General features: G+C 42.5%; 1 protein-coding gene across 1 annotated transcript in view; it reads right to left on the reverse strand.

Moving 5' to 3' along the window:
• LOC132833272 (acid-sensing ion channel 5-like) overlaps nt 1-27,232 on the reverse strand; it is a 229,085-nt gene that overhangs the window by 42,196 nt on the left and 159,657 nt on the right. Inside the window, exons 7-8 of the mRNA XM_060851434.1 lie at nt 26,906-26,962; nt 18,921-19,089 (exon numbers count right to left, since the gene is read on the reverse strand). Of these exons, the coding sequence (XP_060707417.1) occupies nt 18,921-19,089; nt 26,906-26,962 (226 nt within the window). The remainder of the gene's footprint in view (nt 1-18,920; nt 19,090-26,905; nt 26,963-27,232) is intronic.

The following is a 27,232-nucleotide window of genomic DNA, read 5'->3' on the forward strand; positions in this document are numbered from 1 at the left end:
GAACGAACAACATAGGCAAAGCTAGGATGCAGGACCTGTATGGGATTATTGAGCACTAGGAACAAAATTAAGGAACAGGTCCTCAAGGATCATAATCTCGGGGTTACTGCCTGATCCACATGCAGATTGGCTTAGGGACAATTAGGGAAGTAAACATGTGACTAAGAGAATGGTGTGGGAAAGAGAGATTCCATTTCATGGGATATTGGCATCAGTTTCAGGACATGGGTGGGGAGATCAGTATCGATGGGACAGTCTCCATCTGAACCAATCTGGAACCAATGTTCTAACAAAAAGGATAATTAGGCTGGTCACTGGGGCTTTAAACTTGTGAGTCGGGAGGGAAAGGAAAGGGAAAGCAACAGGAAGTATGGTGATAAATGAAAAGGGAAGCAGCGGATTAGTATCTGTGCAGGAAGGTTTAAGTTCAGGGCAGACTAAGAAGCAAAAATTAAGGATAACTCAGGAGATATGAGAGATTAGATTAGACTTACAGTGTGGAAACAGGCCCTTCGGCCCAACAAGTCCACACCGACCCGCCGAAGCGCAACCCACCCATACCCCTACATTTACCCCTTACCTAACACTACGGGCAATTTAGCTTGGCCAATTCACCTGACCCGCACATCTTTGGACTGTGGGAGGAAACCGGAGCACCCGGAGGAAACCCACGCAGACACAGGGAGAACGTGCAAACTCCACACAGTCAGTCGCCTGAGTCGGGAATTGAACCCGGGTCTACAGGCGCTGTGAGGCAGCAGTGCTAACCACTGTGCCACCGTGCCGCCCACTATGCCACCGTGCCGCCCACAGTGCCACCGTGCCGCCCGATGTTGTGAACCGTGACAGTAAGAAAGCTAGCATAAGGCACTTTACCTGAATGCTCGGAGCATTCGCAACAAGGCTGATGAGTTAAAGGCATAAATCATCACAAATGAGTATGATTTAGTAGCCATCAAGGAGACATGGTTGCAGAATGGTCATGACAGGGATACAGGGGTACCTGCCAGAAGGACAGACAGGAACGCAAGGGAGGTGGTGTAGGTCTGCTATTCAAGGACGACATCAGGGGAGTGCTGCGAGTTGATGGAGATTCTATGGAGAATGAGGTCGAAACCATTTGGGTGGAAATTAGGAATTACAAGAAGAAAATGTAACTGATAGGCATAGTTGATAGGCCACCAAATAATAACATCACATCGGGGTGGGCAGTAAACAAGGAAATAACTAATGCCTGCAGAAATGGTACGGCTATTGTCATTGGGCATTTTAATCTGCAAGTAGATTTGTCGAAGTAGACTCGGTCAGGGTAGCCTTGAGGAGGATTTCGTTGAGTGTATCTGTGATAGATTTTTTGAACAGTATGTAATGGTTCCAATGAATCTATCCTCAATCTGGTCCTGTAATGAGGCAGGAGTAATTAATGACCTCATAATTAGGAATCCTCTTGAAAGGGGTGATCACAGTATGGTTGAATTTGAAATACAGCTGGATCATGTGAAGATGAAATCTAATAGCAGGAAGTATGGTGATAAATGAAAAGGGAAGCAGCAGCAGATTAGTGTCTATGCAGGAGGGTTTAAGATCAAGGCAGACTAAGAAGCAAAAATTAAGGATAACTCAGGAGATATTAGAGATGTTGTGAATCATGATAATATGAAAGCTAGCATAAGGCACTTTATCTGAATGCTCGTAGCATTCGTAACAAGGCTGAGCACCTGGAGGACCTAGCTAAAGTAGATTGGAAACAGCGACTTTATGGTGCGACAGTTGATGAGCAGTGGAGGACCTTCCAAGAAATTTTTCAAAGTGCTTAGCTTTCTTACCCTTATGATTCACGAGATTCTCTAATGTCTCCTGAGTTATCTTTCATTTTTGCTTCTTTCATAGTCTGCCGTGAACTTATTCTGATAAGAAGGAAGGGCTGTAATAGGGGTAATCTGCCATAGTTGTTTAAGGAAATCAGACAGGCTATCAAAGTGAAAGAGAAGGCATACAAAGTGGCCAAAAACAGCAGAAATCTAGAAGATTGGGAAAACTTTGAAAGTCAACAGAAAGCCACAAAAGAACTATAATGAAAAGTAAAATAAGGTATGAGAAAAAAAAACTAGCACAGAGTATAAATACAGATCACAAAAGTTTTTATAAATATAAAAAACAAAGAAGAGTGGCTAAAGTAAATGTTCGTTCTTTAGAGGATGAAAAGAGGCAGTTAATTTTGGGATATTATGAAACGGCTGAGGCATTTAACAGGTATTTTGCATCAATCTTCACAGTGAGGACGCTAATAACCCCCCAGTAAGTGACGAAGAGACGAAGGTAGGTGACGACCTGGAGACAATTGTTATTATGGAAGTATTAGTGGTGGGTAAGATAATGGAGCTAGGGATAGATAAATATCCTGGCCCTGATGGAATGCATCCTTGGGTAATAAAAGAGATGGTGGCAGAAATAGCAGGTGGACTGGTGATAATTTTCCAAAATTCAATGGACTCTGGTGCAGTCCCAGCAGATTGGAAAATAGCAAATGTGGCACCACTGTTTAAAAAGGGAAGTAGACAAACGATGGGGAATTATAGACCAGTTAGCTTAACCTCTGTAATGGGGAAGATGCTTGAGTCTATTATCAAGGAAGAAATAGCAGCACATCTCAAAAGAAATTGTCCCATTGTACCGACGCAGGATGGATTCACAAAGGGCAGATCATGTTTCACAAATCTTTTGGAATTCTATGAGGACATTTCAAGCAAGGTGGACAACAGGGACCCAGTGGATGTGGTGTACCTAGACATCAAAAAGGCCTTTGACAAGGTGTCGCACATGAAGTTGCTGCATAAAATAAGGATTCATGGTGTTAGGGGTAGAGTATAAGCGTAAATAGAAGATTGGTTGACTGACAGAAAGCAAAGAGTGGAGATAAATGAGTGCCATTCTGGCTGGTAATCAGTGACTAGTGGTGTGCCTCAGGGACCGATGTTGGGACCACAATTGTTTACTATTTATACAGATGATTTGGAGTTGGGGACCATGTGTACAGTGTCAAAATTTGCTGATGACATTAAGATGAGTGGCAAAGAAAGAGTACTGTGAAATTTTACAGAGGAATGTAGATTCATTGAGTGAATGGGCAAAGGTCTGACAGATGGAATACAATGTTAGTAAATGTGAAGTCATTCATTTTGGTAGGAGTAACAACAAAATAGATTATTACTTGAATGGTAAAAAGTTGCGGCATGCTGATTTGCAGAAGGACCTTGGTGTCTTTGTGCATGAATCGCAGAAGGTTGGTCTGCAGGTACAACAAGTAATTAGGAAGGCAAATGGAATTGTTAATCTATGGAATTTCTTGCCTTGGGAAGTAATTGACCCTACTTCAGTAATCACTTTTAAAGCTAAGGTAGATACTTTTTCAAAAAATAAAGGAATTATGTGATATGGTGAAAATGTGGGTAAGTGGAGCTGAGTCCACGAAAAGATTGGCCATGATCTTATTGAGTGGCGGAACAGGCTCGAAAGGCTGAACGGCCTATTCCTGCTCCTAGTTCTTATGTTCTATGATCTCTCATCATAGCTAGCACCCTCCAGATCAAGCAACATCCTTGGCATACTCTCCAAAACATCCACATCCTTCTGTAATGTGGTGACAGAACTGTATGCCGTATTCCAAATGTGGCCGAACCAGAGTCCTAAACAACTGTAACATGACCTGCCAACTCTTGTACTCAATATTCCATCTGATGAAGGAAAGCATGCTGTATGCCTTCTTGACCTGTCTATTGACCTGTGTTGCCACCTTCAGGAACCAATGGACCCAAACACCCAGATCTCTCTACATCATTTTCCCCAGGACTTTTCCATTTCCAGTATAATTCACTCTTGAAATGGTTCTTCCAAAAAGCATCACTTCACATTTGCCTAGATTGAACTCCATCAGCCATTTCTCTGCCCAACTCTCCAATCTATCAATATTCTGCTGTATTCTCTAACCGTCCCTTTCACTATCTGCTGCTCCACCAGTGTATTCTGCAAACTTGCTAATCAGACCACCTATATCTTCCTCCAAATCATTTATACGTAACACAAATGGGCGGCACGGTGGCACAGTGGCACAGTGGTTAGCACTGCTGCCTCACAGCGCCTGAGACCTGGGTTCAATTCCCGACTCAGGCGACTGACTGTGTGGAGTTTGCATGTTCTCCCCGTGTCAGCGTGGGTTTCCTCCGGGTGCTCCGGTTTCCTCCCACAGTCCAAAGATGTGCGGGTCAGGTGAATTGGCCATGCTAAATTGCCCGTAGTGTTAGGTAAGGGGTAAATGTAGGGGTATGGGTGGGTTTCGCTTCGGCGGGTCGGTGTGGACTTGTTGGGCCGAAGGGCCTGTTTCCACACTGTAAGTCTAATCTAATCAAACAACAGTGGTCCCAACACAGATTCCTACGGAACACCACTGGTCACAGTTTTTCATTTTGAGAAACTCCCTTCCACTACTATTCTCTGTCTCCTGTTGCTCAACCAGTTCTCTATCCATCTAGCTAATATACCCTGGACCCCATGCGACTTCACCTTCTCCATCAGCCTACCATGGAGAACCTTTTCAAATATATGACATCTACAGCACTTTCCTCATCAATCAATTTTGTTACTTGCCCAAAGAATTCTATTAGGTTTACAAAGTTAAGAATCACACAACACCAGGTTATAGTCCAACAGGTTTAATTGGAAGCGCACCAGCTTTCCAAGCTCCACTCCTTCATCAGGTGATCCACCACTATTACCTGATGAAGGAGCGGCACTCCAAAAACTAGTGTGCTTCCAATTAAACCTGTTGGACTATAACTCGGTGTTGTGTGATTTTTAACTTTGTACACCCCAGTCCAACACCGGCATCTCCAAATCATGTCTATTAGGTTTGTAAGACATGATCTTCCCTGTACAAAACCACGTTGCCTATCACCGATAAGCCCATTTTCTTCCAAATGGAAATATATCATATCCTTCAGTATGTTCTCTAGCAGCTTCCCAACCATTAACATCAGGCTCACCGGTCTGTAATTACCTGGACTATTCCTGCTACCCTTCTTAAACAAGGAGACAATATTAGCAATTTTCCAGTCCTCCGCGACTTTTCCGTGGTCAAGGATACTGCAATGATATCTGTTAAGGCCCCAGCTATTTCCTCTCTCGCTTCCCTCATTAACCTGGGATAGATCCCATCTAGATCTGGGGACTCATCCACCTTAATGCATTTTAGAATACCCAAGACATCCCCCCTCCTTATACTGACTTGACCCAGAGTAATCAAACATCTATCCCTAACCTCAACATCCATCATGTCCCTCGCCCTGTGAATACCAATGGAAAGTACTCATTAAGAATCTTACCTATTTTCTCTGACTCAATGCATAACTTCTCTCCTTTGTCCTTGAGTGGGCCAAACCTCTTGCTCGTTGTATACAAATAAAAGGCTTTGGGATTTTCCTTAACCCTGTTTGCTAAAGATATCTCATGACCCTTTTAGCCCTTTTAATTCCTCATTTCAAACTGGTCCTACATTTCTGACATTTTTCCAAAGCTTTGTCTGTTTTCAGTCACTGAGACCTTATGTATGCTTTCTTTTTCCTCTCAGCTAGTCTCACAATTTCACTTGTCATCAATGGTTCCCTAGTCTTTCCATTTCTAACCCTCATTTTCACAGGAACATATCTCTCCTGAACTCTAATCAACCTCTCTTTAAAAGCCTCCCACATATCAAATGTGAATTTATCTTCGAACAGCCCAATCCAAATTCCCCAGCTCCTGCCAAATTTTGGTATAGTTTGCCTTCCCCCAATTTAGCACTCTTCCTTTAGGACCATTCTAGTCTTTGTCCATGAGTATTCTAAAACATATGGAATTGTGATCACTATTCCCAAAGTAATCCCTTGCTGAAACTTCAACCACCTGGTCGGGATCAGTCTCCAACACCAGGTCCAGTAAGGCCCCTTCCTTAGTTGCACTGTTTACATACTGCTCTAGAAAACCCTCCTTACAAATTCTACTCCATATAGACCTCTAACATGAAGTGAATCCCAGTCAATGTTGGGAAAATTAAAATCTCCGATCACCGCCACCCTGCTGCTCCTCCATCTTTCCATAATTTGTCTATATATTTGTACTTCTATCTCATGCTCACTGTCGGGAGGCCTGTAGTATGGCCCCAACATTATTACTACATCTTTCCTTCTTCTCAGCTCTGCCCATATTGCCTCACTGCTTGAGTCCTTCATCGTGGCCTCTGTCAGCACAGCTGTGATATCCTCTCTGACCAGTAATGCAACTCCTCCACCCCTTTTACCTCCCGCTCTATCCTAATCCCTCTATGCCCTTCCCTCAACCAAGTCTCAGTAATAGCAATAACATCATACTCCCAGGTGCTAATCCAAGCCCTAAATTCATCTGCCTTACCTACTACATTTCTCGCATTAAAACAATGCATCTCAGACCACCAGTCCCTTTGTGTTCATCATCTGCTTATTATCTACTCTTCCCCTTAGTCACGCTGACTTCATTATCTAGTTCCTTTATCAGATTCGAGACTGTGGTGCTGGAAATGCACAGCAGGTCAGGCAGCGTTCGAGGAGCAGGAGAGCCGATATTTTGGGCATAAGGCCTTCATTCCTGATGTAGGACTCATGCCCAAAACATTGATTCTTCTGCTCCTCAGATGCTGCCTGACATGCTACGCTTTTCCAGCACCACAGTCTCGACACTACCACCTTACTGTCCACTAACCTCCTCATTTGGTTCTTATCCCACTGCCACATTAGTTTAAACCCTCCTCAACAGCATTAGCAAAAGCACCCCCAAGGACATTGGTTCCAGGCCAGCCCTGGTGTAACCATCCAATTTATAATAATCCCACCTCCCCCAGAACAGGTCCCAATTTCCCAAAAATCTGAACTCCTCCCTTCTGCACCACCTCTCAAGCCACGCATTCATCCTGCCTAACCTTTCATTTCTGCTCTGACTAAATGAATATTTTGGGTCAGTGTTCACTTGTTAAGAGCAACAATATGAATAAAGAGATCAAAGAGAGTGTCTGTGAAACAAAGAAATTAGCATTGAGAGGAAAGAGTGGAATTTTGGAGTGGTCAGGCAGGCTTGAAAGTAGATAAACTTCCAGGGCCGGATGAAACATATCCCAAGCTGTTGAGTAGGTAATGGTGGGAATAGCAGGGGTGTTTGCAAAATGATTTAATTCCTGTCTGTCCAATGGAGAGGTACTGGAGGTTTAGAAGGCAGCTGATGAGTACCATTATTCAGGAAGGGAGCAAGAGATAAACCAAAAAAAAACTACAGGCCAGTCAGTTTAACATTGGTGTTGGTATTGGAAGCAATTCTAAGAAACAGAATTAATCTGCGTTTGGAGAGGATAGGATTAATCAAGAGCAGCGAGCATGGTTTTGTTAAGGGGGAGTTAGGTCTGACCAACTTCATTGAACATTTCAAGAAGTGACCAAGTATGTAGATTAGGGCATGCTTTTGATATGGTCTACTTGGGCTTCTGCAAGGCTTTTGATAAAGTCCCACATGGGAGATTGATCGCGAATACAAGAGCCCATGGGATCCACAATTGGCTGATTAGCAGGATGCAGAGGGTAATAGTTGAGAGGTGTTTTTCAAACTGGAAGTCTATGTCCAGTGGGATTCTACAGGGGTCACTATTGGGACATTACTGTTTGTGGTTTATATAAATGATTTAGACTTGAATGTGGAAGAATGATCAGTGAGTTTGCAGAAGGTATACAAGTTGTTCGGGTGATATATAGTATGGGGGATAACCTTAGATTACAGGAGGTTATAAACAGGCTGGTCAGATTGGTTAATCAGTGGCAAATTGAATTCAATCACATAAGTGTGAGGTACTGCACTTGGGTAGGACAAACAAGGTAAGGGAATGAACAGTAGTAACCCGACTGAGGATCAGAGGGATCTTGGTATGCAGAGACCCTTAACATATAAGAATAATTGGATGAAGTGGTTTAGAAGGCATATGGTATACTTGTCTTTTTTAGTCGAAGCAAAGTGTTTAAGAGCAGGGAGGTTATGTTGGAACTATATAAAATGTTGATGTATGTTATTCTGGAATCCACATTCCAAGAGGATGTGATAGCAGAGGAGATTTGCCAGGTTGTTGTTTGGGTAGCTGAGTTTCCATTATAAAGAAAGTTTGCACAGACTATGGTTGTTTTCCATAGAGCAGAAGAGATTCAGAGGGGACATGATTAAGATGTATAAAATTTTAAGGGGTCGAGATAGAATCTCAATAAATGACTGGGGGACATAGTTTTAAGAGAAGATATAAGGATAACCATTTTCACTCAAGGATGGTGGTAACTTAAAATTCACTGCCTATAAGAAACAGAGTTAAATATCACAGAACACCAAGTTATAGTCCAACTGGTTTATAGGCACTCCAACTCACTTTCGGAGTGTTGCTCCTTCATCAGATGAACAACCACCTGATGAAGGAACGGAGCTTTGAAAGCTAGTGTTTTCTAATAAACCTGTTGGACTATAACCTGGTGTTGTCTGATTTTTAATTTTGTCCACCCCAGTCCAACACCGTCTCCTCCAAATGATAATAAACAGAAACTTGTATAACTTTTAAGAAGTATTTCAAAATGTCCTTATGATGCCGAGGCATACAAGGCAATGGATCAAGTGCTGGAAAATGTGATTAGAATAGACTGATCATTTTTGAATAGCCAGATGTGATGGGCTAAAGGGCCTTTGTTTGTGCTATAGATCTCTGACTCGATGAAAGATTGCTGACCTCTTTATGACCACTTTGAGCTGTCAATCCAACTATAACTTCACTGGGGGTGCACTGTAAATCATATGGAAGTTGTGAAAGCAGTCAAGCAGCACTAATCTTGTAATGAGAGCCCTCAGGCCTTGTTATTACCTTGTTATTAACCATCTATTAAAATTATAAGCTGTAGTTTCTTTCAACATTAGGCTTGTGTTCCTAAAGTTTAAAGCGCATGAGATTGAAATGACTTGGCAACTTCACAGATTGTATCTACTTCACATACAAATGTATTTATAATCTTAATTTCAATAGCCTATCTGTATCTCTCTGAAATGCGATCTGACATCTTCCAAAAGGCTACCATGATATCTCCAAAAAGGTACATTACCTCTCCAAGTTAATCCAGGAAGTCTAGACATTTTACTGAAATACCAACAAATCATGTTTCTGAAACCACTGTAATGAAAATTATTTCCTCATCAAGGCACTTTTGAATATATGTCTGCCATCATGAATTGCAGTCGTGTGAATTACCTCCAACTTTGTTGTTCATCCCCAGCCTCTTACTCACTGTCGATGGTGCTGAGTGGGACTTCCAGATGCTGGGCTCTGGCATAGCATCAGGGATGATTCCTGATGAAGGGTTCCTCCCTAAACGTCGATTTTCCTGCTCCTCGATGCTGCCTGACCCACTGTGCATTTCCAGCACCAATATAACCTTGATTACAATAGTAGTTGCCAGTGCAGGTTGAGATATAGCATTGAAGTGCAGAGGCATCCTATGAGTGGATCAACGATGTGCCATGGCATTAATAGGTGGCCAATGGATTGCATTTGGTTGGTGCCCATGGAGTGTGTGTTGAGATGTCAATGCCTGCTATTACATGGAAGCTGTTTAGAGCAAGTGGTAACATGAATATGCCAGGTATGATGATGCTAGTGTTTTAAGTGGCTATTTTGCCTTTTTTTATTAAAGAGAGGTCTTAAGACACATGTGAAGAGCTGTCTACTTGGCAAGCCAGTAAAACAAACAGCTTGTGAGATCTTGGGTCTTTTTTTAAAGTTGGAATAATAAAAGTAGCTTGGATGGGTGTAGCCAGCTCTCATCATCCAGGATGTCTGGTATATTTTTGAGTTTTTAGGTACAGCTTTCAGCAGTTCCTTTTGGAGTCTCAACATGGCAGAAGCTGCTGGAGTTTTGAAGTAAGAGCTATCCTTTCCCTCTCTCGGTTACAGCTAGAAGCTGGACTTTCTCTCTGTTGCTGGGTCACCTGTGAAACAAATCTATTTGACTGAATTTGCCTTTTTGCCAAGGATTTTGATTATAAGATGTTCTTATAGTGGGACAGTTAATTAGTAATAGATAATGTATCTATTATTTGGTTACATTTTCCAATAGAGTTCTTCTTTTGTGTGTTATAGAACATAGAACATAGAACATAGAAGGATACAGCGCAGTACAGGCCCTTCGGCCCTCGATGTTGCGCCGACCGAATCCTACCTAACCTATACTAGCCCAATAACTTCCAAATGCCTATCCAATGCCCGCTTAAATGACCATAAAGAAGGAGAGTTCACCACTGATACGGGCAGGGCATTCCATGAACTCACAACCCGCTGTGTGAAGAATCTACCCCTAACATCTGTCCTATACCTACCACCCCTTATTGTTGTATTTTAATTATATCCATTTAAATAAATTGTGTTTTGTTTAATGTGGAATAGTTTGACCAGTTACATTACTTCTGGAACATAGCACTTTACATTTGGCTTTAAAATAAGCAGTTGTTTGGATCCAGGTTACCTTCTTAAAATATTTTGAGGGGGTCTGGTCTGGCTCATAACACCAGCTAATTACTCCGGTGACCATGTCAAGTTTTCTCAATGTCTAGCATGTTAGGTCAATTTGGCAAGATCAAAAGCTAGCAAGGCAGTTTGTGTCATTAATAATACATTAAACAGGCTCCAATACCCCATGACTGACTGCTGTGCAGGGAGAAACTCATCATGTTGCTTGTGAGAAGCATTAAAGATGGATCAAGATTCTCCTAATGCCAAGATCAGCTTTGCTCAGCCTTTTGCCCAATTCTGTCACAATCCTTGCCATAACCCATTTTAGATTCCACCCAGCATTTACCATAAAAGAGGATGCTTGTATGGTATTAATAGTAGCAATGATGTTAAGGATAATGAATGAGGTAAAAAGTGAAAGTCGGAAATGTTGGTTAAGCTTAGAGGGTACAAATTGCTTTTTGCAGCTTAGGTATCTGCATGGTCAGGAAATAGCAGAACAGCTTTCCATATTCTTCCAAAATTTGCTAGTTATGGGGAAAGGGGTAGCATGGTGGCTCAGTGGTTAGCACTGCTGCCTCACAGCACCAGAGTCCCAGGTTCAATTCCAGCCTTGGGTGACCATCTGTGTGGAATTTACACATTCTCCTCCTGTCTGCGTGGGTTTCCTCTGGGTGCTCCGGTTTCCTCCCACAGTCCAACGATGTGCAGGTTAGATGGATTGGCCATGTTAAATTGCCCATAGTGTTAGGTGCATTAGTCAGAGGGAAATGGGTCTGGGTGGGTTACTCTTCGGAGGGTCAGTGTGGACTGGTTTGGCTGAAGGGCCTGTTTCTACACTGTAGGGAATCTAACCTAAAAGTACTCGAGGAATTGGAAATTGGAATTGGAAAATAAGTTGTAAGGGTTTTCTTAATAATTATAAGCTGATAAATTTAAAACCATTGGTGGTAATTGGAAATAATAACCAGGGAAAAATATTTAATGGGTTCTTGGAGATGTATGAGTTAATTAAGGACAGCCAGTGTACATTGTTAAAAGCAGCTTTTCTTTCACTAATCTAATTGAGTTGTTTGATGACATATTGTAGAACACTCATGACAGAAATGCACTGGATGATATCTGTCTAGATTTAAAGCACTAATTACCACAGAAAAGGCTGGTTAGCAAAAGTGAGACTGCTGTCAATGTCAACCTGCGGGATAAATAAGTCCAAAAAATGGTGGGTCATGGTAAATGAATGTTTAAGATGGACAGTTCTATTCTTCAAGGGACAGTTCTTAACTATAGTGTACTTTGATCTGTATAAAGGATTTTTTTAAATGTGAGGACAAACACATGAACAAGGAACAAGAATAGGCATTTGGTCCTTCAAGGAGAAAGTGAGGACTGCAGATGCTGGAGATCAGAGCTGAAAATGTGTTGCTGGAAAAGCACAGCAGGTCAGGCAGCATCCAAGGAGCAGGAGAATCCTGAGGAAGGGCTTATGCCCAAAACGTCGATTCGCCTGTTCCTTGGATGCTGCCTGACCTGCTGTGCTTTTCCAGCAACACATTTTCAGATTTGGTCCTTCAAACCTACTCTGCTGTTCAATAAAATCATGGTTACTCTGATCTTGAACTCAACTCAAAATTCTTGCATTTATCTGATGATCTTTCATCTCTTGATAATCAAGAATATATCTATTTCTGCCTTAAAAATATTTAAAGATTCTCCATTCATTGCCTTCAATTTTAATTGGGCATCTCTTTATTTTTAAACTATATCCCCTAGTTCTAACCTCTCCCACAAGAGGAAACATGCTTTCAATCTGTCAAGCCCTTCTGGAAAAATTCAGCATCTGTGGAGAGAAAGCAGAAGGAACGTTTTTAAGTCCAATGATCCTTATTCAGGATATTCTATGTGTCAATTAAGTCATCTCCAACTCTTTTAAACACCAGAGGATAAAGGCCTAACCTGTCTCACCTTTCTTGAAGAGGAAATCTATTCAGTTCAGGTATTAAAATCTAGTAAACTTTTTCTGAATTGTTTCAATACATAAACATCTTCCTGTAAGTACAGTGACCAATTCTGTACAAATTACTCCAAACATGGTCTCACCTATGTCTTTTGTATTTCACAAATAATCTCCTTACTTTTGCCTTCAATTTCCTTCACAATAAACCATGATATTCTAGCTTCCCTAATTACTTGCTGTACCTGCATACTAACCTTGTTATTCATGCATGAGAACACCTATATATTGCTGTATCTCAGAGCTCTGCAGCCTCGCATCATTTGGATAAAATGATTCTTTCTTTTATTATCTTGCCAAAATAAACAAACGTTTGTGTATATTGTGTGTATTGTTAATACACAAATTAATGCTTTTCCACATTGTTCATTATTTATCAAATCTTTGATCACTCACTTAACATATTTATATCTCTTTGCAGGCTCTTTGTGTCCTCTTCACAACTCATGTTTCTTTGTGTCATCAGCAAATTTAGCTACCATTCCTTCAATCCTTTCATTCAAATCATTTGGATAAATTGTAAAAGAATTGAGGCCATAATGCCAACCCTATTGGTACACTGCTCGTGACTTCCTGCTAGCCTGGAAAAATTGATTCCTACTCTATTCTTCCTGTTAGCAAGCCAATCTTCTATCCATGCCAGTAAGTTCCTCCCCATATCACGAGCTTTTATTGTCAATAACCTTTGATATAGCACCTTATCAAATGTTTTCTAGAAATCCAAATACAATACATCCCCCTTATCTACAGCATAATTTGCTTCTTTAAGGAAGTCTGTTAAATTAGTTAAACATAATTTCCCTTTGTCAAAACCATGTTGGCTCTGCCTGATTAACTTGTACTTATCCAAGTGCCCTGTTATAATGTATTTAATAGTAGCTTCTAACATTTTTCCTGACAGATGTTAAGCTGACTGGTCTATAATTTCCTGCTTTCTGCTTCCCCCACTTTTTGAACAAAGGAATTATATTAACCTTTGTTCAATCTAAAGGAATCTTCCCTGAAGGATAAGTGTTAGGTAACAACTATCAATTTAACTCCTACAGGTGAGATAACACAATCCAATCTCAATCTGACAAAGTGACCAAGAGCAAGTATCTCAATCTATCATAGGCCTTCACACTGGCAATCCAAATCACCAGAAACTACTGGCAAATCAGAGACTGGCAGATACTGGGATCTGAAGTCTACTAGTTCTAAATCTATTCCTCAGGGGATCTGGTGAAGGGATGGTAATTCTTTTTTGTTCTTGTCACAGGATGGGTGTCATGGAGAGAGGGCCATCAGAGGAACAAGATGGCTTTCAGAGCCATCACTTTGATTCCTATCCATCACTCCTATTTCCTCAAAATGTAAGAAATCACCATATCTTAGCAGGTAGGTCATGATGGTTTTTCAATCAGGAGATTAGCCATCTTTATGCCTGCCATTTATTGGCCACCAAAGGACCTTAATTGCTGACAAGTCAAAATGGCTGCCCTCTACCTTCTCGTCTGACACTTAATTGCTGAAGTGCTGGTGTGGGGAGGTAGGTGGCGAATATTTCTTTTTGGCCAGCTCTTCCCATTATTTCCCTTCTTGCCATCACTCTCACTGCCTTCAAATAGGGGAAAACTACGGTCACAGTAAAATTTGGAAATTTGCTGGTGATACCAATTTTGAGGAGGGCAAACAGAGAAGAGCCTACAACTTGAGCAGACTAATGGCAGATGAACATTCATCCAGAAAAGTGAATGATGGTGAAAATGGACAGAAATAGTAGTGGGAGTCAACAATCCCAAAGAGTGTGAGAGGCAAAAGGGCCTGAAGTTGCAAGTATATAGATCTTCAGGATATTTTGGGAGAAAAGTTAGCAAAGCATATGAAATATAAGGCATCACAGTAGAAATATTGTGTACAAAACAGGGATTTTATGCTGAACATTTATAAAGTTTTGGTTAGGATTCAAGTTGAGCATTATGTTTTTGTCACCACATTTTAAGAAAAATGTGAGGAGTCTTATGAGGGTGTAGAGGCAATTGCAGGAAACTTGATAGAACTTGATAGATTATGACCCAGATTTTAATAATGTGGACAAAGAAAAGCTATTCATATTTGCTGATGTTACAAGGAGCAGGGAGCATGGATCAAAGCTTTGATCAAAGTTGTTGGGGTTAAGAAGCAGAAATTTATTGTGCACTGACTGTGCGGAAATAATCAGTGATTTCATCAGGTGGATAGGCCCTTTGAAAGAAATTAATTTGCATGGCTATGGTGATAGAACAGGGAAAAGGGATTAACTGGTTTTCTAAAGAATACATAGACTGAGGGACTTCAGAAAGCTGATGAAGGGATATGGCAGGTGAGGAATGAGATGGGAGCAGGATGAGGGGTGAGGAAGTAATTAGATTCATAGATTCATACAACACAGAAAAAGCCCTTTGGCACATTGAGTCTGCACCGACATAACTACCACTAAAAGTGTGTTAATCCCAGTTTCCTGCATTGTTCCAAATCCATGAATGTTCTGATATTTGAAGTACTCATTCAAATATTTTTTGAAAGCTGTAAGGTTTCCAGCCTCCACTACTTTCCCAGGCAGTGAATTCTAGACTTTCATCGCCTGCTGAGTGAAAAGACATTTTTTCCCCAAAGCCCCACTGAGTCTCCTGCCCCTTATCCTAATACTATGTCCTCTTGTGATTAACCCCACAATCAAGGGAAACAGCTATTCTCTGGTTACCCTGTCCATAACCCCTCATAAACTGATATGCTTCAATCATGTCCACCTCACTCCCCGCCCCCCCCCCAACTCCCAGTCTTCTCTGCTCTAAAGAAAACAATCAAAGCCTACCTTATCTCCTTACACCTCAATTTCTACATTGCAGGCAACATCCTTGTAAACCTTCTCTGTGCCACCTCCCCCTTCTATCAGATCCATCCTGTAATGAGGTGGCCAGAACTGCACCTGGTATTCTAGTTGTGGCCTGACCAATGCTCTGTGCAACTCCAACATTACCTCCTTACTGTTATACACTATGCCACAACTGATGAAAGCAGATAACTCATATGCCTTCTTAACTGTCCTGTTCACGCACTCAGCCAACTTCAGGGATCTATGGACAAGCATTCTAAGCTCCCTCCATTCTTCAAAGCTACCTAGTGTCCTGCCATTCATTAAGTATTCCTTCATTTTGTTTCCTCCAAAGTGCATCACCTCACACTTATCAGGTTTAAATGCCATCTGCCACTGTTCTGCCCATCTGACCAACCCATCTATATCTCGCTATAGCCTACAAACATCTTCCTCACTATTAACCATTCAACCAATCTTGGTGTTTTCAGCAAATTTTCCGAACAGTCTCCCCACATTTTCACCATATCATGCCTGTGCACAACAAACAATGAGGATCCTCAGTACTGACCTTTGTGATACAGTTTGACACAAGCCAGTTTTTCATCCATCTCAACATGTTTCCCTCCATTCCATGTGCTTTAACCTTCTCAATCAGTCTTCCATTTGGGACCTGGACAAAAACTTTGCTAAAGTCTATACAAATTGCATCAATTAACTAACTAGAATCAATTCATTTCTTCAGAATTCTCTCCAATAGTTTCCTCAACACTGACATGAGAAGCACCGGTCTGTAATTTCACGGTTCATTTCTTCTATGTCCCTCCCCCACCCCTTAAAAGATAGAAGCATATTAGCTATCTTTCAGTGGTGTTGGGTGCAGACGAGGAGCGGGCAGGGGGAGGTTTTGGGTGGGGCTTGGGGTGTGCAGGGGGTAGTGTTCGACAGATTTTGGGGGGTGGTGATGGCCTGGGTTGGGGTCGGCGGCGGGAGGGCTGCGGTGTTGGACTGGGTTTGGAGTGGGTGGCGGCGGTGTTGGATGGAGTTTGAGGTTTGGGGGTCAGCAGGGGAGAGCAGTGTTGGATGGGGGTTTGGGAGACAGCAGGGGAGGACGGTGTTGGATGGGGTTTTGGGGTCAGCAGGGGAGGGCGGTGTTGGACGGGGTTTGCAGAGAGGGCAGTGTTGGATGGGGTTTGGGGGGTGGGTGGGGAGGCCGGTTTTCAATGGGGTTTGGGGGGTGGCAGGGGACGGCGGTGTTGGACGGGGTTTTGGGGTGGGCAGGGGAAGGCAGTGTTGGATGGGGTTTGGGGGGTGGGGAGGGAGGGCGGTGTTGGACAGGGTTTGGGAGATGGGCAGGGGAGGGCAGTGTTGGATGTGGTTTGGGGGTGGGTGGGGGAGGGCGGTATTGGATGGGATTTGGAGGGTGGTGTTGGACGGGGTTTGGAGGGTGGCGGGGAGGGCGGTGTTGGACAGGGTTTGGGGGGTGGGGGAGGGCGGTGTTGGACAGGGTTTGGGGGGTGGGGGAGGGCGGTGTTGGACAGGGTTTGGGGGGTGGCGTGGGAGGGCAGTGTTGGACAGGGTTTGGGGGTGGGGGAGGGCGGTGTTGGACGGGGTTGGGTGGTGGTGGGGGAGAGCGGTGTTGGACGGGGTTTGGAGGGTGGCGGGGGAGGGAGGTGTTGGATGGGATTTGGGGGGTGGGGGAGGGTGGTGTTGGACGGGGTTTGGGTGGTGGTGGGGGAGAGCGGTGTTGGATGGGATTTGGGGGGTGGGTGGGGGAGGGCAGTGTTGGATGGGATTTGGGGGGTGGGCAGGGAGGGTGGTGTTGGATGCGGTTGGGTTGTGGGTGAAGAGGGCGGTGTTGGATGGGGTTTTGATGTGGGCGGGGAGGGTGGTGTTGGACAGAGTATGGGGGGGTGTGGGGGAGGGCGGTGTTGGATGGGGCTTGGGGGCTGGCGGTGGAGGGTGGTGTTGGATGGGATTTGGAGGGGTGGGGGAGGGCAGTGTTGAATGTGGTTGGGATGTGGGTGGGGAGGGCAGTGCTGGACAGGGTTTGGGGAGTGGTGGGGAGGGCGACGTTGGATGGGGTTTGCGGGTTGGCGGGGAGGACGGTGTTGGATGGGGTTTGGGAGGTGTGTGGGGGAGGGCGGTGTTGGATGGGGTTTGGGGTGGGTGGGTGGAGGGCGGTGTTGGACGGGGTTTGGGGGTGGGTGTGGAAGGGCGGTGTTGGATGGGGTTTGGGGGGTTTGGGAGGTGGGCGGGGGAAGATGGTGTTGGATGGGGTTTGGGGGTGGGGAGGGCGGTGTTGGATGGGGTTGGGTTGTGGGTGAAGAGGGCGGTGTTGGATGGGGTTTTGATGTGGGCGGGGAGGGTGGTGTTGAACGGGGTATGGGGAATGTGTGGGGGAGGGTGGTCATGGATGGGGTTTGGGGGATGGTTGGGGGAGGGTGGTGTTGGGTGGGATTTGGGGGTGGGCGGTGGAGGGCGGTGTTGGATGGGGTTTGGGAGGTGAGTGGGGGAGGGCAGTGTTGGATTGGGTTTGGGAGGTGGGTGGGGGAGGGCGGTGTTGGATGGGGTTTGGGGGTGGGTGGGTGGAGGGCAGTGTTGGATGGGGTTGGGGGGGTGGGTGGAGGGCAGTGTTTGATGGGGTTTGGTGTGTGGGCGGGGGAGGGTGGTGTTGGATGGGGTTTGGGAGGTGAGTGGGGGAGGGCAGTGTTGGATTGGGTTTGGGAGGTGGGTGGGGGAGGGCGGTGTTGGATGGGGTTTGGGGGTGGGTGGGTGGAGGGCAGTGTTGGATGGGGTTTGGGAGGTGGGTGGGGGAGGGCAGTGTTGGATTGGGTTTGGGGGTGGGTGGGTGGAGGGCAGTGTTGGATGGGGTTTGGGAGGTGGGTGGGGGAGGGTGGTGTTGGATGGGGTTTGGGGGTGGGTGGGTGGAGGGCAGTGTTGGATGGGGTTTGGGGGATGGGTGGGGGAGGGTGGTGTTGGATGGGGTTTGGGGGTGGGTGGGTGGAGGGCGGTGTTGGATGGGGTTGGGGGGGTGGGTGGAGGGCAGTGTTTGATGGGGTTTGGTGTGTGGGCGGGGGAGGGTGGTGTAGGATGGGGTTTGGGGTGTGGGTGGGGTGTGGTGTTGGGGCGGGTGAGGGCTCGCGCATGCTGTGCTGCTGCTGTAAGTCTCCTGAATGGGGAGCAGACTTAATAGAAAACTCTGAGCCCCAGAGGAAAGGCATTGAATTGATTCACTGAATAATCAATTATCTGAATGAAATATTGCCTGCCCACCTTGTTCAGATAATCAAGGTTCCTTGGTAATTGAGATGATTATAATAATTTTTTGATACAGATACAAAAGATAACTATTATCGGTGTACATCACCTGAGAGTCCATGTATGTATCCTTTTACAATTTCCAAACCTTGATGTGGCCACCTAGCTGAAAGCTTTACCTATTTGTATTGTCATTTTAAATTTAATTACAAAAAGGCAACATTACTGACCTGATATACTGTTCGTTTTTCTGAAATTTTTCACTCAGAAACTTCAATCCCCTGAGACTTGGAAAAGTTGAGTAAGACACAACAGTAGAGTATTTGATCTCTTCACATGGAACTGGACAGTTGAAACTGTGTGCACCTGCTTTGCAAAGTCCCTTTTTTTCAATATAATCTTGAATATAAAGGAGATATGGCAAAATGTTTATTTTTAATGAGTTGCTGATATTCATAACACAAAATTCAAATTGCTTCAAATTTGTTCAAATAAGTTTTTAAGCTGTGTTCAACTTTTTAAAAATATGCTATTATATGAAAGATGAAATCTCAAATCTCAATTTGCCAAAGCTAAATATTTGAACTTAGTCACAAAAGAAAATTTAGCCCAGGTTTATTCTGAAGGTTTATGCTGAAACTGTCCTTGGAGCAGCTCTCTCTGCACCACTGCACTTGCTACAGAAAGTGCATTAACTGAAAAAAAACATGCTCAGTGTCAAAAGATTGAGGCTAGATAATCACATAGTTGGTCCCAAGTCTCATTTCATAATTTGGGACTTCAATAGGCAACTTCCTATTGCAAGCCATCAAATCTTGGTCAAATATTTTATAGGCTTCTTAAAATCCGTATTACTTTGCTGAATCAAAATATTGCTTTCCTTCAAAAATTCAATTTGAGTTCAATTTGAGAAGTGCATAGCATCTCTGATCAAAATGGTCAAGTGTTGGATAATAAATCCCCGATATTTTCATTAAAAGTTACATAAATTAGAAAAGTACTGATTTGGAGATGCTGGTGTTGGACTGGGGTGTACAAAGTTAAAAATCACCTGATGAAGGAGTGGCACTCCGAAAGCTAGTGTGCTTCCAATTAAACCTGTTGGACTATAACCTGGTGTTGTGTGATTTTTAACTTAGAAAAGTACATTTGCTTACTCATTAGGATATTTACTTAACAAGATTCTCCAACAGCAAAATATTAGAAGAGTGATCTTTAATTTTGAGCACAAGTCGTTTTCTTCCTTTTATGAATATTTATACATGTATGGATATAATTAACTTTACAACTATCACATCTTCCCCAAATCTCTGACTGCACAAATTGAGGCTGTTTAGAGGTTTCTCTCCCTTTGAATTTGCAATATCGAAGGTAACAATGTTGAAAAGTGAAGGGTTTTTGCCTGAAACATTGGTTTTCCTGCTCCTCGGATGCTGACTGATCTGCTGTGTTTTTCTAGCACTACTCTAATCTTGACTCTAATCTTCAACATCTGCAGTATCCACTTTCAGCTGCATAACTTGGATGCTTTATCATCGGGTCTTCGGATTTTTCTTGGGAAGAAAGAATTTCATTTCCTTGTTTGTGAACGTATGCCTTCCAAATCACTTTTGTACCTGATATTGCTATTCAGTAGTAATATTAGATAATAGTAGTATTCATTAAGACGTGTTCAACAAGCTGTGTTGCATCAGTTCAAAATTTATCCACGAGCTCACGTAGGGTATAGTGTACCTGACCATATGGTTGCTTATGTTCTCTCACAGACCTTGCTTATTCTTGCAGTTTGAATGTACTTCAGTGTTGGTAACTGTACAAAGCAATTCTGGTAACCATGTACAGTTGCAGATTTCCATCTTGCTTACAGTAGAACAGAAGTTTCTTATGGCAATCTAGCTAAGTTCAGTGGCCTGTGTTCTTTTTGCTTTCTACCATGAATAGAGGGATCCCTTTACAAACTTTGCCAATTGCCCTTTGACTGATTGTTTTTTGTTTGGCTGTTCAGTGATTAAAATTCTTTGACCTGCTATTTCCTGAGTGATTCTGCACTGACCATTTATTCACTTTAACTTGTTTGACTCTATGACTCTTTCTGCCATTGGAAGATGATTAAGGTCAAAATACATATTGATACTCAAAACTGAGAAGCCTTGATTGTGAAAGTATTCTCTATTTGATGCCCCTCGTGTTAAAGAGTTGCTGATTGCAAACTTTTGACCTTAACTGTTAGATCTCCTGAACCATGTAGTTGCACTGCTGTTGGCTGTAGACATTGTTTCTTCAACCACGATGCATCACCTGACAATATGTTGACACCTCCATCTCCCCACCTCCCACTTTATCAAGCTTAAAATTAGTGAGCCATTTATTGGCATAAATGTCTTTTTTTTCCAAAAAGGATAGATATGGATCACTTATTTGACTTGAAATATCTTGTCTTTTCATTTATTGTAGCCTGATCTACTTTATGAACTCCTTTGTGTGAGTCATAATTTGTCATTTTTCAAATCTGTGACTGTTTTATTTTGGTACATTTTCTAAAAATGACTTGTGTTTGACAGATTATTGGTATTACTAAGACTAGGTAGGCCTTTACTGTGCCTGTGAGATTTCATGTTCAATATTGCTGATGAAGAGCTTAAGCCCGAAACATAAACTCTCCTGCTTTTTGCATGCTGCCTCACCTGCTATGCTTTTCCAGCGCAACTCTTTTAGACTCTTCTTCTTCCAGAGCATTGATAATGTCTCCTAGTATTTGGTGTCTGCAAAACTGCTTGTATTTAGAGTCTGCCATACTTGAGAGACTGGTTTCGCATGTACTTCTTTTGTGATTTTATACCTGAAGAATTGAAGGAACTCTGATATCCTATAATCAAGTTGACTGTGTCCTCTTAGCTCCATATTGCTTTAGACTTCAGTTTCACTTTTGACTGGAATGGTTTTCACTCAAGTCAAATCTTCATTTTGCTATAAATCTGACAAGGGCTCATCAGCAACTTCACCAATAATTGTCATTTGTAAATTCTGACTTTACATTTTTCCAGTAATCAATTGAGATCTATGGATTCCTATGGTTGCGAAATTCCTCTGTTAACTTTGCTCTGTAAAATATTTAATTTGTTCTGAGACTGAAGTAATTGTCAAAGGATTTCAGTTCTTCTTGAATTATATATTCAAGAATATTATTGAATATTATTGTTGACGCCATGTCTTCCTAATGTGATTATTTATTTTTCTTCTTTTAATTTCAGGCTTTTAGGTTTGCAGTTTAGTCAACGTGACTGCTGAGTTCTTATATTCTTCTTCAAGTAAAATGGAAGCATGAGGAAAATGGAGGATTTGCATATTTTCTTTGATTTATTTGGATGAATCCTGCTGATCATGGCCTTAATAAACTATTTGCAGTTCCTAAATAACTTTATTGATTGACTTCTGTGGCTGCATACCCAGATGAATGTCATGGTATTTCCCGTGATTCTCTTTCCCTGCAGTTCATCTAAATGTTTCCTACCTTTATTGTCATTTAAATAATGGATCTTCCACTTTATCTACAACCTCAATACTCTCCTAATTTTCTTCTTCTGTTTACAGTTTGTCTACTTAGACTCTAAAATGTCCTTTTATTGTTTTAATTTTGACCTTGTGATTTTTCCAGGTCTATAACTGCACTTTAAATTGTTTTTATAGCCCTTGATTTCCCTCCCAGTAGCTGTTCCTTCTGGCGCCTGCCCACTATGGGAGCAAAGGTCAATAAAATTTATAAGTACTTCCCTTACTTTTATTTTTCTCAGTCTGTAAATTTTTTGAACGTCCCCTTGCTCAGCAGGGATGTAACTTTACTCCCTGGTTCTGTGCTCTCTGGATGAACGCTGACTCAAGACTCTTTTCACTGATTATTGGTAACCAATGCAATCTGTAACTGCCTTTGATTAACAATTAATCCAGCTCCAAGGAAGTCTAAACTGTCCTGATGCTGTGCTGTCCTGATTAAATCTGAAATGCTTTTCTATTGACCGTGGATATTGCCTTTTGAATCTTGCCATAAAGAAGTTGTTTTCTGTAGAGCTTGTGACTATTCAGCTGCTGACTGTTTCCACAAGCAACCTTCCGAAATCAGTGCCTGAAGAAATCTTCAGACTTCTATCACTACCAGTGTTGGAGAAGGTAGCTAAAGAGAATCAACACTGCTTACTATTGTATTGTAAGACCACTCCATGTTATAGGAGCTCTTTGTACTCTAAGGTAGGTTTTCATCCACCATCCTCTTTCCTGGTAGTTTATTGTGGTAGAGAAAAACCACTTGGTAGTCGAACATGATGAGCTTTTGTGTTTAATAAGATATGGTGTATTCCAGGATAGCGTTAAATATACAAGTTATATTAATATGATCCATATTATTACAGAGCCTGGGGAAGATCCACATAGGAGCCCTCACGATTTAAGAGTCCTAAGCTGTTTTTCCCAACAAACCTGTATGACATCAAAGGCATGATCATGCATCAGCAATTATATTTATCATCTTGCCACATGTTTAAATTTCACTTGTTACAATGGCTGTAACAGTAAACTCTATATAAGCAGTCTGGTAGTTTTATTTTTAAATGTCTCCAAAAACATTAAGGACATATGGTTAATATATGCAATTGTCTCAGATACATTACTGGCAACATAAACGCGGAAATGTTGTAATGCCAACAGCAAACTCAAGGTCTCCTTCTCAACAGAATATTTATGTTGATGAATATTCAACTTTCTGAAAAAATACTTGATAGTTCTTTCTACCTTCTAATCATCTTCTTGCAAGCATACAGCACCTACACACACATCACTTGCGTCGATAGCCATTTTGAAATAGGTGTGGCTAACACTGGGGCTGTGGTTAACATAGATTTCAGGCAGTCAAATGCCTTTTGACATTCCTCTATACCTGGAAATTACCTGTACTTCTTCAAAGAATCAGTCATTGGAGCAAATGCATGGCTAAAATTTGGTACAAAGTTTCGATTAAAAAGTACTCAGTCCCAGGAATTGCTGTACTTCCCTCTTTATTGAAGATATAGGAAACTCCCCAATAAGTTTTGTTTTCACATCTCATTGGGCAATCTGTCCATGTCCAATGACATGGCCCAAGAAAGTGACTTGAGCTTTTGCAAACTTACTCTTCACCAGTTTTAGCACCAAGCCTGCATTCTGAAATCAGTCAAACAATTCCAGTAGATGTTCCAAATGTTCCTTCAATGCGTAACTAAAAATTGCCAGATCATCTATGTACACCACACAAATGGGCAATCTCGACCTCTGGTCTGTGCGCAAGTTGGTCCCTAACCTTCCCATAACCGATCATTTTAACACAGCATCCTGCTCATATGCCCATTTATCTGTCCTTGGCACTCTGCAGTGTTCCAGTGAATCACAACACAAACTGGAGGAACAACATAGAATTAAAGAGAATCCAAAGTGTTTTTACAAATACATTTTGGACAAAAGGGTAACTCGGGAGAGAATAGGGCCCCTCAAAGATCAGCAAGGGGCCTTTGTGTGAAGCTGCAGAAAATGAGGCAGATACTAAATGAGTATTTCGCATCAGTATTTACTGTGGAAAAAGATATGGAAGAGAAAGAATGTAGGGAAATAGATGGTGACACCCGGAAAAATGTCCATATTACAGAGGAGGAAGTACTGCCTGTCCTGAAATGCATAAAGGTGGATAAATCCCCAGGACCTGATCAGGTGTACCCTAGAACTCTGTGGGTAGCTAGAAAAGTGATTGCTGGGCCTCTTGCTGAGATATTTGTATCATTGATAGTCACAGGTGAAGTGCTGGAAGACTAGAGGTTGGCTAACGTGGTGCCACTGTTTAAGAAGGGTGGTAAAGACAAGCCAGGGAACTATAGACTGGTGAGCCTGACCTCGGTGGTGGGCAAGTTGTTGGAGTGAATCCTGAGGGATAGGATGTACATGTATTTGGAAAGTCAAGGACTGATTAGGGATAGCCAACGTGGTTTTGTGCATGGGAAATCATGGTTCACAAACTTGATTGAGTTTTTTGAAGAAGTAACAAAGAGGATTGATGAGGGCAGAGGAGTAGAAGTGATCTCTATGGACTTCAGTAAGATGTTCGACAAGGTTCCCCATGGGAGACTGAGTAGCAAGGTTAGATTTCATGGAATACAGGGAAAATTAGCCATTTGGATACAGAACTGGCTCAAAGGTAGAAGACAGAGGGTAGTCGTGGAGGGTAGTTTTTCAGACTGGAGGCCTGTGACCTGTGGAGTGCTACAATGATCAGTCCTGGGTCCTCCAATTTTTGTCATTTACATAAATGATTTGGATGCATGGATAAGAGGTACAGTTTGTAAGTCTGCAGATGACATCAAAATTGGAGGTATAGTGGACAGAGAAGAAGGTTACCTCAGGTTACAACAGGATCTTGATCAGATGGGCCGATGGGTTGAGAAATGGCAGATGGAGTTTAATTCAGATAAATGTGAGGTGCTGCATTTTGGGAAAGCAAATCTTAGCAGGACTTATACACTTACTGTTAAGGTCCTAGGGAGTGTTGCTGAACGAAGAGACTTTGGAGTGCAGGTTCATAGCTCCTTGAAAGTGGAGTCGCAGGTAGATAGGATAGTGAAGCAGGCATTTGGTATGCTTTCCTTGATTGGTCAAAGTATTGAGTACAGGAGCTGGGAGGCCATATTGCAGCTGTACAGGTCATTGGTTAGATCACTATTGGAATATTGCGTGCAATTCTGGTTTCCTTCCAATTGGAAAAGATGTTGTGAAACTTGAAAGGGTTCAGAAAAGATTTACAAGCCTGTTGCCAGGTTTAGAGAATTTGAGCAACAGGGAGAGGCTAAACAGGCTGGGACTGTTTTCACTTCAGCATCAGAGGCTGAGAGGTGACCTTATAGAGCTTTACAAAATTATGAGGGGCATGGATAAGATAAATAGACAAAGTCTTTTCCCTGGGGTTGGGGAGTCCAGAACTAGAGGGCATAGGTTTAGGGTGAGAGGGGAAAGATATGAAAGAGACCTAAGGGGCAACTTTTTCACACAGAGGGTGGTATGTTTATGGAATGAACTGCCAGAGGACGTGGTGGAGGCTGGTACAATTGCAACATTTAAGAGGCATTTGGATGGGTATTTGAATAGGAAGAGTTTGGAGGGATATGGGCCGGGTGCTGTCAGGTGTGACTAGATTGAGTTGGGATATCTGGTTGGCATGGACGAGTTGGATCGAAGGGTCTGTTTCCATGCTCTATAACATCTCAACTTCAGACCAGGTGCTTTACAGCCTCCTGGACTTAATATTGAGATCAACATCTTTAAATAGTGAACCCTTTCTTCACTTTCTTTTAGCTTTTTTATCGTGTAATTTGCTCCCCCATCCCAGTTACTGTCCTTTCAAGTCTGACAGGAGACACACCATTGTTCTGCCATTCTCACATTCCGATCACATAAGCTGAACTATCAATATTTTTTCTCCATCATCACCCTATACTCACTACCCTCACATCTCACCTGCTACACCCACTACTCCCACACATCTGCTCTCCCAAACTGCCCCCTCCACATTTCACTTCAGCACTGATGAAGAGTCATTTAGATTTGAAATGTTATCTTGTTTTCTTTCCATGGATGCTGTCTGACCTACTGTGATCACCAGCATTTGCTGTTTTTAGTACAGATTCCAGCATCTGCAGTAGTTTGTTCCTGTAGGTTAGGTGGATTGGTCATGCTAAATTGACTGTAGTATTTAGAGATTTGTGGGCTAGGTGGATTAGTCATGATGAATTCTGGGGTTGTGGGGATAGGGTGGGAAAACTAGGTCTGGGTTGGGTACTCTTCGAAGAGCTAGTGCTGTCTCGATAGGCCAAAGGGCCTCTTTCTGCATTCTGGTGATTCTATGACTCCACAAACACTTTCCCACCACTAGGTCATCAGGGACTATTTTACAAAGAACTCAAGTGATGGATTCCACGTGGGTAGGCTTTTGCCTGTTACCAAGGGAATTCATACTCAAAATGCTCCACAAAGAGATGGATTAGTGATTCCTATAGACCTGTCGGGGATATCACAGCCTTTCTCATGTTTTGTTTCTGAAAATACATCAAATTGTACTGTTTGGCAACTTTAACACTTCTATTACAATGACGTGAATGTAAACAAAATAAGATCAGTTCTTTTTTTTCTTTCAAGGCCCAATACTTACGCAGAATTGGATATGCACAGTTGTAGTACTTTTCTGGTTCACATTCAGGCCCATTTCCTTAAAAAAATCCATTTAACAATGTTAAAATTGCTGAATATAATTACATATAAGCCAAACATTTATTTGTCAAGTTGCGGATAAAACTAGATTGTAACATGTTTGTGTCATCAATAAATTACTTCAATATTAAGGTGCACTTTATGGCTTACACCTAACCCAAAACATTGCAGCCCCATTAATATTAAATGGCTGCTGTTGTTTCTGTGCCCTGATACTGTATCTGACCTACTACCACTGTAGGTTTAGTAATTTAATGATTCCTATAAA

Source organism: Hemiscyllium ocellatum, chromosome 36 (genome assembly GCF_020745735.1).
Source record: "Hemiscyllium ocellatum isolate sHemOce1 chromosome 36, sHemOce1.pat.X.cur, whole genome shotgun sequence".
Taxonomy (NCBI): Eukaryota; Metazoa; Chordata; class Chondrichthyes; order Orectolobiformes; family Hemiscylliidae; genus Hemiscyllium; species Hemiscyllium ocellatum.